General features: G+C 38.7%; 1 protein-coding gene and 1 long non-coding RNA gene across 13 annotated transcripts in view; both read left to right on the top strand.

Moving 5' to 3' along the window:
- Positions 1-12848, top strand: part of adamts16 (ADAM metallopeptidase with thrombospondin type 1 motif, 16) — a 129048-nt gene that overhangs the window by 91176 nt on the left and 25024 nt on the right. For all 11 annotated transcript variants that reach the window (XM_077527450.1, XM_077527449.1, XM_077527446.1 and 8 more), the window contains 3 exons: positions 4303-4675; positions 6687-6889; positions 12018-12101. In XM_077527450.1, the coding sequence (XP_077383576.1) occupies positions 4303-4675; positions 6687-6889; positions 12018-12101 (660 nt within the window). The remainder of the gene's footprint in view (positions 1-4302; positions 4676-6686; positions 6890-12017; positions 12102-12848) is intronic.
- Positions 7243-9257, top strand: LOC144022537 (uncharacterized). 2 transcript variants are annotated; one of them, XR_013284356.1, is made up of 4 exons: positions 7243-7548; positions 8251-8494; positions 8595-8778; positions 8879-9257. It is a non-coding gene; the product is annotated as an uncharacterized LOC144022537 (long non-coding RNA). The 2 variants fall into 2 exon arrangements; XR_013284355.1 differs by having other exon boundaries at positions 7243-8494.

Here is a 12848-nt window from a genome sequence, read left to right as displayed (position 1 = left end):
ACACCGAAGTATCCTTGAGCAAGATACCGAACCCCAAGTTGCTCCTGATGCTGCGTCATCCGTAGCTGAATGAGTAGTCGAATGTAAAAGCGCCTTGAGGGCCTCGCAAGGTGGAAAAACGCGATACAAATGAAGTACCGTTTACTGCATTCTCGCCTAAATTGTACTCATTTATTTTGTAACAATATATACCATGTATACGAACAAGTGGAAGAAATGCGACTCAGCACATGGTCAGGTGCACCTTTTTAATGAACACTGAACTCACTCTTCGTCTTCATAGTTCCGTTTTCAGGAACCCTCCCAGCGCTTCCTGTTGCTGCTTGTCTGAATGTGTCTGACTGCATCCAGGCCAGCTGTTTGCGCCGTCCCAAGTTGTGTTACGAGATTTTTATGACTGCTATTTGCACCTCGTGGAGTACAGTGTGTAATCTGACCACTTCGCTATTTAGGCAACTCAATGGATGACCTAATCTCATCATTGGGATCGGTAGTAGTGGATGTCGCCGCAAACACCAATCCCAGTAAACTTGGGATGTTGTGTATAATGTCAATAAAAACATTTGCAAGCTCCAAATGAATAAGTACAAGATATTTTTAATGTTGAAACTGATCAACGTGGTTGTTTTTGTTATTTTCTTGTTTTGGCTCTTGGTGTAAAAAGCTGTCATAGATTTTGTTTAATGGACATGTTTTTTTTCCCATCCCCAAAACATCCATTTTCTGAGCCACTCTTCCTCACAAGGGTCGCAGGGGGTGCTGGAGCCTATCCCGGCTGGCTACGGGCAGCAGGCGGGGTACACCCTGAACCGGTTGCCAACCAATCACAGGGCACACTTTTCACGGGGGTGCTGGAGCCTATCCCAGACTGTTTCGGGCAGTAGGCGGGGTAAGCCCGGAACTGGTTGCCAGCCAATCGTTGGGCACACGGTTTGATGCTAGTGATTTTTTTATTTTTTTCTTTTTTTTAATAGCCACTAGCTTGGTCAGAAAATGGCTAAACCGACACACCGTTTGTCATGTAGGTGCGGAGTTAGACAAAGCACAGGAGGTGTGAAACACGGGCTGGATTTAGATGGCCTCGAAGAAAACACTTGACGGCGAATCCTTGACTGAGAAACCTCGAAAAATTGACTGCGAAAGCAGCTTAATAAGCACGATAGAATGCATGATCAAATATAAGTGGCTAGACAAATTGAGAGTGACTAATATGGGCTCATAAGTAACTGACCACATTATGCATTATCATCATAAGGGGCATAGTAACCGGCCGCATAAGACTAGACAAACCGAGAGTGGTGAAGTAATACATCACCATCATACATTATCAGCATAAGAGGCATAAAAGCAACTGCATAGAAACTGACATTATGAAATTATCATCATAAGGGACATAGTAACTGTATAAGACTAGTCAAACCCAGAATCAAGTCAAGTCATTTTTATTTATATCGGCTAATATGTGATCATTGTCATACATGATCATCACAAGGAACATAGTAACTGCATAAGAAACTGACAACATCAACATCATAACACCTCATGACCCAACGCCGAAAATAGTTGCATATGACACAATGACCGAACCCAAAATACAGTTATAACACCATCCATGTGTTTGTTTACTTTATAGAACCTAAAAGATAATTGCTCTATAAACATGGTAACAGATATAAACGTGTTTGTAAATACATTTGTATGTGAAACACTAACAAACTATTATTATTATTATTATTACCTGAGGTGAAAACACCTGTAAACAAGCCACTAATCTCCCAGCTCATGTTACCAAAAGCATAGTTTGATTTGAAATTCTGTGTTGTTGATTGTCCTTTTCTTGTTGCGTTTTGCTGCTTTATGCGGAATGTGCTCATGACAAGTATGTCGATGGTAATATCACGTATTGTGAGCTGTCAGCAGGAACACTACACACAAAACAACTGTGCCCGCCTGTATTATTAGATGATTATTTTTACACAGCCATAGCCAGACGGTGAGAGTCTGGCTATGGTAAGTACTCATTTAATGAGAAGAGTCAATGTCCAAATATACAGTAGTTATGCGCTGGCATAACTGGTGGGTGACACCTACAAACACTTGTCGTACGTATCCACACATAGTAACATGCACGCTATGCATTCTAAAGTTTCTGCTGACCTGCAACATGTACATATAAACTATACATAGTATGCATAGTATACATTGTAGGTCAGCTAACAACCCCCTGCTGCTAATGTTTTAAGAAGGAATCAACTCTTTTACTCACAGATTGCAGCGATAAAAGGCAACTAAGTTTTATAGCCTTTATCTTTGATATAAGACTTTGCAATTTATCTTCACTCATTAGCTCCCAAAAACGTATAAATACGTCATATTTTAAATGTTTTCAGTGTCCCAAAGACGTATTTATAAATTTTTTTGTTTTTTGATGCAGTCTCTCTACTGCAGAAAATGGTTGAGTGGCAGCAGAGTATAAGAGATCAACCAGGCCATGTTAAAACGAGCTGATTTCCCCACAGTTCTAAGCAGATTTTTGAATCATGATGAAACTTAGCTATGTTCTATTGCTAATTGCTGCACAGCGGAAACAGATAGGAATATACTTTTTTTTTTTCCTGATAAAATAAGAGACTCTAATCTCTCTTTTGGTAGGTTCCATATTTTTATAGCAATAGAACATAATATTCTGCAGGCCTTGCAAAATCAGGAAAATACTACAGTGAAAATGGCTGGGAGTGAATGAGTTAATGTGCCACAAACTTAAACACAATAAAACATATAATGGCTTCATCACTTTGACGTTAAACTGTGCATTATTCAGAGGTTATTGGAAGTAGGCAAGTCCCTGAGCTCAAGCTTACAGTGTCGGGATATGAACCACCCATCCTCGCGTAATTTTCCTCTGACAGCCTTTTATAGATTTTGAGATAAGGTCGAACCCTGAGCAGCAAACAGATGTCGAACATGGGAAAAAACACAGCCAGCAATTGAGTTGAATCTTGACTAATTGGCAGACAGAGACAGACAGAAATGGTTGGAGGAGAAGGCGAAGCTTGGTATGTTCCTTGTGGAGTACGACTGCACCCCTTTAGGCTACTTTCCATCTCGCGTTGGAGATGTTGGACAATATGACTTGAAAGTGATTTATTTGCCTGTCACTTTAGATTTGTTTTTTGTTTTTGTTTTTTTACCATATACACTTTTTTTAATCTTGAAAAAAAAAAAAAGCTTTACAAACCAACTTGCATTGAGGTAAAACCTTTATCTAATGCCCATGTTGCGATACTGCAAAAATACTATAAATCAGGGGTGTCCAAACTTTTTCATTTGAGGGCCACATACAGAAAATCAGAAGGACTCAAGGGCCACATAATGTTATAAAGAAAAATTGTGTTTAGTTCTAAAAATTGTACAAATAATTTATTTGTGCTTTTGCATATTTATAAATATGGTGCAGTATATAAACCAATTTATTTGTAATATGGGAGTCGGCTTATTATAGTTTTGGAATTTTTCATTTTAGTTTTTATTTTGTTTTGAATTTTGTTTTGTTTTTTAATTTAGTTAGTTTTAATTAGTTTTCAGGGTGGTTCTGTTAGTTTTTTTTTATTAGTTTTAGTTCTTTAATAAATGCTTAGTTTTAGTTTAGTTAGTTTCAGTATTAGTTTTAGTTTTTAGGTTTTTTGGTTGGGTTTTTTTTTATGTGTATTTCTTGTGCACAATACTTAAAAAACACCATGGGTGCAACGTTGTTATTCTGGTTTATATCAAAATAAATCTACTAAAAAAAAAACATTTAAAATCATCCCCAAAGGCTCACGCATTAAATTAATTACCAAAGACGAAAACGAAGGACATTTTTGCGATAATTAGTTAGTTTTATTTTTAGTTAGTTTTGTAAACATAAAATGTAGTTTCAGTTAGTTTTCTTTTTTTAAAAAGCATCTTCGTTTTTATTTTATTTCCTTCACGAAATTGTTTTTTGAATTTTATTTTTTTCGTTAGTTTTTGTTAACTAAAATAACCTTTAATAGCACCTGTGTTTTTCGACACCCTCCCTTCTTACTTTGACATTTTTGTTTTTGTTGTATTTGAACTGAGTCAAATGCCATTTTTAGCATATGTCACGGGCCACTAAAAAAATGGATGGCGGGCCGCAAATGGCCCCCGGGCCGTAGTTTGGACACCCCTGCTATAAATGCATAGTTGCCCTTAACATTTTGATGACAATATGTTTAATCATTGCGGTTGTGATTAAATTCAACACATTTCGGATAACGGTACTCTGCATCTTGTCTCCAGTCAGGTTTGATCCGCACTCACGACGCAGACTACTTCTTGAGGCCGGTGCCCCGCCACTTTGCTCGGAACGAGAACTTCACAGCGCCTTCCCATCACCAGCCGCACATCCTCTACAAGAGTGACAGCGAAAGAGGTCATCCCCCGCCAACGTTTCAGAAGAGATCACCAGATTCGGTTTCTCACAAGAGAAGGCAAACCGAATCAAAGACTGATGATGAGCAAGACCAGCAAACTGATCATCCGAGCAACCGTAACAGACGTGATGATCCGAAGAAGCGTCACAGAAGAAGGAATTATTATTACGGCAACCTTCGACAAGACGATGACTACGAGGAGAAGCAGAGGCAACACTTTTGCGGAAGACGGAAGAAATGTATGTAAGGGAAACTTCTCATTCTTTTGTGTCAAAAAAAAAAAAAAAAAAGAGTGAAAATAGTACTCAGTTATTAACTCATTTGCTCCCAATAACGTGTAAATAAGTTTTTTTTAATGTTGTAAGTGTCCCAAAGACGTATTTATACGCTTTTTTTTTGCTTGTTTTTTTTTTATGCTAGAGCATACAGAAGGCTTTGATGCAGCCTCTCAACTGCAAAGAACGGTTGCAGAAATGGTAGTTATTACACAAACGGCCAGCAGGTGGCAGCAGAGCAAAGGAGATCAACCAGGGCCATCTAGAAAAAAAGCTCAATTACTTACAATTTGAAATAGATTTGTGAAAACTGATGAAACTTAGCTCTCTTCTAACGCTAATTGCTGCAAAACTGAAACAGATAGAAACATACTTTTTTTTTGTCCTGATGAAAGAAGAGACTTTAATCTTTCTTTTGATGGGTTCCATGCCTTTATAGCAATTGAACACAATATTCTGTGGGCCTTGCAAAATCAGTCAAAATCCAGTTAAACAGCCGGGAGCGAACGGGACTGCGAAATGTGAAAATGGCGGCGAGTGAATGAGTTAATAGCAGTAACATGTAGAAACACAAAAAGGCCCTTTTAGAGATGAAGGAACAATGGGCTTCAAAAGAGAGTTCTTAAACTTCCACCCATCCATTTTCTGTACTACTTTTTCCTCATTAGATTAGATTCACGGGCGAGTCAGCGCCTGCTTCAGCTGCTATTTGGTTTGAGATGCAGGGTAAACCTTCGCCCGGCCGCCAATCAATCACAGCGAACAAACAACCATTCATACGCACATTCTACACCTACGAACAATTTCGAGTCTTCAATTAACCCGACGATGCGCACTTCAGGAATATGGGAGGATTCTGGCCCACGTGAAGAAAAACCCACGAGAAGATTCAGGGCCCAAAAGCACAGTCAAACGGTTCGCGCATGCGTGGGGTTTTCGGTCTTAATATTTTCATTGACTAGCGCAGATAGAATGCAATTTTTTTATTTATTTTTTGCGCCATTGTGAGATGGCCGACTCTAGAGTCCAGAGAATTGGTGTGATATGGTCGTATTTACAACTCTTTGTCAGGATCCTGGCAGCACAATTTGTTATGTGCAGGAGTTTTTGCAGGATCTTGCTTGATACCCCCCCCAAAAAAACCGAGTTGCAACAGTCGAACCTTGAGAAGATGAAGGCGTCAAATAGTTTCTCAGCGTCAGGTAGAGCGAGGGAAGGGCGGAGTTTGATAATGTTCTTGAGCTGAAGGAAGCCTCGCAGATCAATCAGCCATGACATTTAAATGTGTCTTTGTAAGTGAAGCGTTCTGATGAAAACATACATTGGTCAAAAACTAAATCTTCTTCAAAAGTGTGAGTGTTATCTTACTGTGCTTGAGGTAATTCATGGGAAAATGATGACCAAGCTGTGATAACACTTTGGACAAAATGTTCACTTTGGTTGACATGACCTGTGAAACACAAACACACATACAGTACAGTATTTTCACTTTACACCATGATCAATGCTTCGGTTCAACTAACGACTTCATGAACCCAACATTAGCCGTGTCATGGAGGTCTGAACTGGTACCACCACCATTAACCCGCAGCGCTCCAGCTGCCATGTTTTCATTCCCTGAGGATGACTTCAGTGAACGCCTGCGCTGTGTTTTAGCCACAAACCTATATTGGCCGATCACCTGTCTACATAAGCAAACGTTCTAGCCAGAAAGTGTTCATTCACAATTACAATAATTGGAATCAAGGAAGAGATTTTCGGGACAAATGTCAAAAAGGCTCCGGTTTGAAGATAACTGATGCAGTTGTACTGAGAGTGAAGGAATGCGGGGTAAGATTTGTATAGCTTGCTAGCAGCAGCATTACTTTTACAACTTCTTTTGCAGCTGCTTTTTGTTAACGACGAAGTTCCAATTGCTTTCCAATTTCCTAATGATTTTTCTTTTTTGTATTCTCTCAATATTTCTTCTGCCCAGACATGCCAAAACCTCCAACAGAGCATCTCTCCCTGCTTCCAGATGAGTACAAGTTCATTCCCAGGAGCAAAAGGGCAATCATCGTCAAGAACCAAAACAATCGAAAGCTCAATGTTGAGACGCTGGTGGTAGTCGACAGAAAGATGATGGACAACCATGGCCATGAGAACATTACTACATATGTTCTTACTGTGCTCAATATGGTGAGATGAGACTTTGTTATCACGTTATGCCGCATTCCCATTCAAACCCCATTAATAACTAGAGCTGCAATGACAAAAAATGGTATATAGAAAAAGTCTCATGCATGCTTGTTTGTTTTATTGCTTGGGCCAAAGTGACACTTTCTCTTACGCTGTCTTTAAAGGTACACTCAGTATTATACAGTGGCATCTAGTGGTGAAACAATAAATCATTCGGAAAAAAAAAACAATTGTTTGTGTTAGTAGTATGTAAAAAGATATGTTGTATCGCATAAACGTACTTTTTTTTAAATATAAGGGTTAGTCTAGAAATCGCAAATTATCTTACATGTCCGAGCCGCGACTTCTAGTGTCCGCCATGTTTCGCCGCCATCTTTCTGCTACGGGTGCCGTCAAACACAAATTTCAGCGCTCCATTTCTTAACGCGTTTTTGGAACGCACTTCCGGTTTGTATGGCGACCGCATTTCCACGAAGAAGAAGAGTTTCCGGTCCCCGAAGAGAGCATTATCAAGCATCAGACTTACTTTGGGAATTTATTTTATTTCAGCGCGACAAAACAAGAGTTTATATTGTAGCCGCATTTGCCAGATGGAGAGAAATGAGGAACAGACTAGGTTTGGGACGTGCCGGTGCCTTCGACTGCTTTCTACTTGACCGGTAAGTAAGAGTACATTTGTGTTTACGTTTTGAGAGCGAGAGAAAAAGTATACACTGTACTAATTAATACGATGTTCGTACCTTTGTTTTACGATCACTGTAGCTGTTGATTAGCAACTCCGCACCACTCGAACGATTTCGTTATGTAGCTACTTGCTTTGAAAAAAAAAAAGATTCCCGCTGGCACGTTATATTTAGAGTAAATGCGCAAGTTATTGTGTAATGTAATGTAACTGTGATTTCGGAGGTATATTTGCCCATAACTTCAATGGAGAATCTAAAGCATACTGTATTAGTGGAGGAGTTGAAAATTATTTTCGTTGTGGTTGGTGAAAATAGTGTTCTCGAAATTAATTTTCGGCAGGGAATAACTTTCTGGACTTAAATGCTGGCTGTACCGTAAGCACTGCTAGAGTCTGAACTCTCTCACTCAAGTGTGTACTGGTCCATTGTGTAATTGGGTGCACAAGAATTTACAGGCTGCCACGTTTTCCACGGAAATTCGACAAGCAAGCAGCCTTTGCATATTCTATGCAGTATGCAGTCAAGTTACTTTTATCTAGCTAATACAATGTTTTGGGCCCAAAAACTAAAGATCTTACCTCTATTTTGGGGGCTTTGTTGGAAAGTTGGTGACATATAGTAGTATCATCAATTATTCTATTTTATTTTATAATTGTGTTTTTGTTTGTGTCACACTAGATCAACAGCCAAACTTGAGGGGTTCCAGAACCATATTCTGATGTATACAAGCATTCATGCACCGTTTAAATACATCACCGACCTGCAAGAAAAAAAAATATCAAGGGGAGAGTCAGCAGCCAAATTGGAATGCCCCGAATGAGGACACTTGAATGGAGGACCCCAGAAGGCTTCGGTGTTGTACCACCAGTATCTCCACCTACCATATCTGAGCTGCAACAAACTGAAGTCAGCCGACGTCTTGGTATGTCATTTACATATGGACGGCATTGCACACTACATGAACTTTTTGTGTGAAGCAATACGGAATGGTCACATGTACAAGCACCACTTGTTTTACACAGGACCTGCTGACCAGGTGTCTGAAGCCATGGAGTGACTCCTCCCTCACTTTCCTCAGCAGCCAAATTGGAATGTCCCAAATGAGGACACTTGAATGGAGGACCCCAGAAGGCTTCGGTGTTGTACCACCAGTATCTCTACCTACCATATCTGAGCTGCAACAAACTGAAGTCAGCCGACGTCTTGGTATGTCATTTACATATGGACGGCATTGCACACTACATTAACTTTTTGTGTGAAGCAATACGGAATGGTCACATGTACAAGCACCACTTGTTTTACACAGGACCTGCTGACCAGGTGTCTGAAGCCATGGAGTGACTCCTCCCTCACTTTCCTCAGCAAGCCTTTGAAGAATATGATATCATCGTTGGTGGGAACATGCCCTCACTCCATAACATGTACTTGTGCAGTCAAGGAGCATGTCAAACTTAATAAAACCAGCAAACATTGAAGTGACTTCATTTTTACTGCAGTCTGTTCACACAATCAATGGACAAGCCTTCCTTGATTTTGCCCCAATAACATCATAGAGTAGGCGAAAAGTAGTGTTACAGATCATACTATGTGTTCGGGAGAGTTTGAGGAATGTTGCAATGTTAATGGGGGACAATGTCAGCACACACACACACACACACACACAAAAAAAACATCATGGTATTGAGTTAATCAGATATTTTAGCTGTGTACAACACATACCGGCTCTGTAACACTACCTTTGGCCCAAACCTGTATGTCTATTTTCCATATATTGAAATGCACAGCGTATTGGTAAATTTCTGGATCAACTGCAATTCATGTCGCTCATTATATTATAACAGCATTTTTTTTTGTTTTAGTTAATATGTTCATTTCATGTAGACTTTTATTTTACTTTATTTTATTTATTCATTTTCATGTACTGTACCTTACATTCATTGGCCAATGAAGAATTGCTTGTCATTGCAAGCATTTATAATAATTCTCCAGGCTTTTGATGTTTTACATTTCTAGTCATGTAAAATAGTGTTAGGTTAGGTGTCGAATGAACACTGCATGTTGACGCCAAAGGAAATAGTATTTTTTAGTTATTCAAAATGTACAAATTAACACACAACAACAATATACAAGTTATACAAACTACAACAAGTGTCAGACATGGACTAATTATATGCCAGGTAAAAAACCTTTGTATTGTCCTCGAGGATCTGGGAAAGTGTCACTTATTTGCCACAAGTCACCAAGGTGCTGCAGTCTGGGATCCAGGTACAGGAAATCATGGTGGTGCTGATGTGGGATCCAGGTACAGGAAATCATGGTGGTGCTGATGTGTCAGCAATGTGTCAAAAAGTATTTCTTGGTGTCAGTCTATCAGCTGGACTTGGATATCTTCATGTTCCTCCATGGTCATTTCCTGTACGAGTCTCTGCAAGAAGGTAACAATTGTATGTCAGATGAGGTACCAAACAATGAACTGAAAGTCACTGAGCCAATGAAGTACATTATTATATGAGCAAGACTATTTGTGAAAGCCATGTAAATTCCTGCACATCGAAGTACAAGGAAGCTGTTGTATCTTCAATCAAAACTAATTAAGTTGCTTAGTGATATTTATTAGGTAAAATTGTTCAACATGGTGACAAATCGATATCTGAGTAAAGGGTTTCAAATGTTTTTGTAAGCAGCACTTTTCTGAGTGGTTAGTAGCAACAAGACACGGGGGGGTTTACGAGTCTGAGTTGCATCTGTGTAGTTCAGTTAACACCATTATTTTTGTACGATATACTAAACATATCAGCAAACGATGTAATCTAAATACCACATATTCCAAGCAAAGGTATGTTTTGAGCCATTCACATGCATGCTCGAATGGAATTATTTTTCCATGATGACATAATTGTACGTTACGAGACACCGCGTTCACTTCCGCGTTCTCTTCCTCGTCTCCCTCGCCCTCTTTGAGATGGTCCACATGTCTATAAAACATATAACATAACTGTGTGTTCTCTGTTGCATAGTTTAGTTGCACTAACAAATATGAACATAGCTAGCCATTATCATTAGCTGACGTACAGTATTTCCTAACAATGCCGACAAAAATATTAATTCTGAAATTAAATGACTAAATCACAAATATTAGGGGTCTGTACAGTATGTCTAACAAATGCAATTCACTTACGTCATCACTCGAGGGATACCAGAAGTTGTTTGCGTTCTGTTCCGGTGAAATTGGTGGTAGGCTGTTGAAGTAGGGTCTCTCTGAGACGCCGTAGTTCGTGTGCTTAAAATCATTGCATTATCTTGTTTGACCGATAGATGGCGGTCGTGAGCTACACACTGGGGCTTTAAATTGGGGTTAAGTGCCCGCCATTCTGATTTATCAGAGAGAACCCATCTGAAAACATTGATATTGAAGTGAGCTCATGGTTGCGCAGCTCAGTGTCACTCCCAACTGATCTGAGAAAAAATAAATAAATTCTGTCACGCTCATTCGGGTTCTTAATGACTGTCTGACAAATCTAAAGACAATCCATCTGTTTTGTAAACAGGGTTCCCATGTCCAAACACAGTCAAGTCAATCCATGTCACTGGAATGCAGTACGGAGTTTCACAAAAATAAAAAAATAAAAAATAAAAAAAAGAGACCCTGACCACACAGCTCCCATGGGTTTCTAAAAATCTGGCATTCATAGAAAATCAAAGTATGTACAGCTACGTATTCAACCTCCATTTGTTAAACGTACATACACAATATTGCATCCTGTACTTTTGGCTGTAGAGCCAAGTCAAAATATGATTTCATGTAAACACGTTTGTTTGTTTTTTTTAACCATCTTTACATGCATTTACATACATGGAAATCCCCAATTCGTCTCATAATACGCTTCAACTATTACGTGAAAATGAAAACAAAGTGATTCATTGTAGTGGTTTTCGATTTTGACAATAGCTCAATTTTAAGTAAAGTGGTTCTGATTGTCTCTTTGACCTCAGAGTTTTTTTTGGGGGGGGGGGGTTTGCTTCAATTTGGTAACAAAACACAGCCTTGAGTCAAGACATGTGTCAGTGCAGGAAAAAAAACAAAACCCAAACATCAAGAACATAAGGAAGGAATGTGACGTCCAAGATTACAAAAACGCAGAGTGACATGTACCTGTGGTATTTACTTAACCTGATTAAATACAATATATCTATTATAGTGGCACGCAGGGGTCACTATTTGCCGTAATTGTGACTGTTAGCAGTTTTCAATAAGTAACTGCACATGATATCACCAATTTATAATTGCTTCATTGATTTTTTTTTTCCATGTTTAACTCATTCACTGCCATTGACGGAAAAAGACGTCAAATGATGCATTTTTTTTCTGTAGTCATGTACGTATGGCTTATAATTGATAAGGAGGTGCCAGAGTCTCTGTTGACAGTATCTTATGTCACGTGTAGGTGTCAAGCCTCTTCAAAGATGGTACCATAGGAGGAAGCATCAATATCGTTATAGTGGGACTTGTGCTACTTGATGAAGAGCAGGTGAGAATATGTTGAGGATTTTTTTTTTTTTTTTTTTTTACTTTTCCATAACGACCGGTATATGTAGCGTATATCACATCAAGTATGTGTTGGTTTCACCTTCTCACCAGTTGCGTTTAAGAGTTGTTTTTGTTTGTTTGTTTGTTTGTTTGTTTGTTTCAAGTAATCAGATTTCATGTTTAGAGTGCTGTCTTCTTCCAAGAGCTGACTTTACTCTGGTATTAAAAAAAAAATGAAATAATAATAAGAACTTATTATTATTATTATTATTATTATTAAATGCAACAAAAACAATACAATATACACATACTACCCACAACATTCCGTTCCTAATGCAGAATGTCAAAAAAGAAGAAAGGGAAAAAAAAGATCACACTGGTCAACAAACATTTTGGTGGTTAGAAACTTACAGTTGTCTTAGATGTATTTTAATATCGCTGAATCTGATAATAACAGTTTAGGGTTTTTTTTCTGGACAGGCTCTAGTTATTGATATTCCATATTTTGTTTTTAAAAAGTACTATTAATAGTTAACTTTATGACGTATTCTCTTAATGCTACAACTTTTTCGTATCTGTCATTCCAACCATGTCCACACATTATAATATTGTGAAAGATGCTAATCGTTACCGTAGGAGAGCCTTCAATATGCAAATCATGTCTCAAGTGAAAATCAAGCAAAAATTCTGAAAACTGGGAAATAATAGTAGCAAACAGAAACGAAACAAAAACAGGTGACGTTAAAGC

This window comes from Festucalex cinctus, chromosome 7 (genome assembly GCF_051991245.1).
Source record: "Festucalex cinctus isolate MCC-2025b chromosome 7, RoL_Fcin_1.0, whole genome shotgun sequence".
Lineage (NCBI taxonomy): Eukaryota > Metazoa > Chordata > Actinopteri > Syngnathiformes > Syngnathidae > Festucalex > Festucalex cinctus.
The sequence above is the reverse complement of the archived record's forward strand: the minus strand, read 5'-3'. Positions and strand labels throughout refer to the sequence as shown.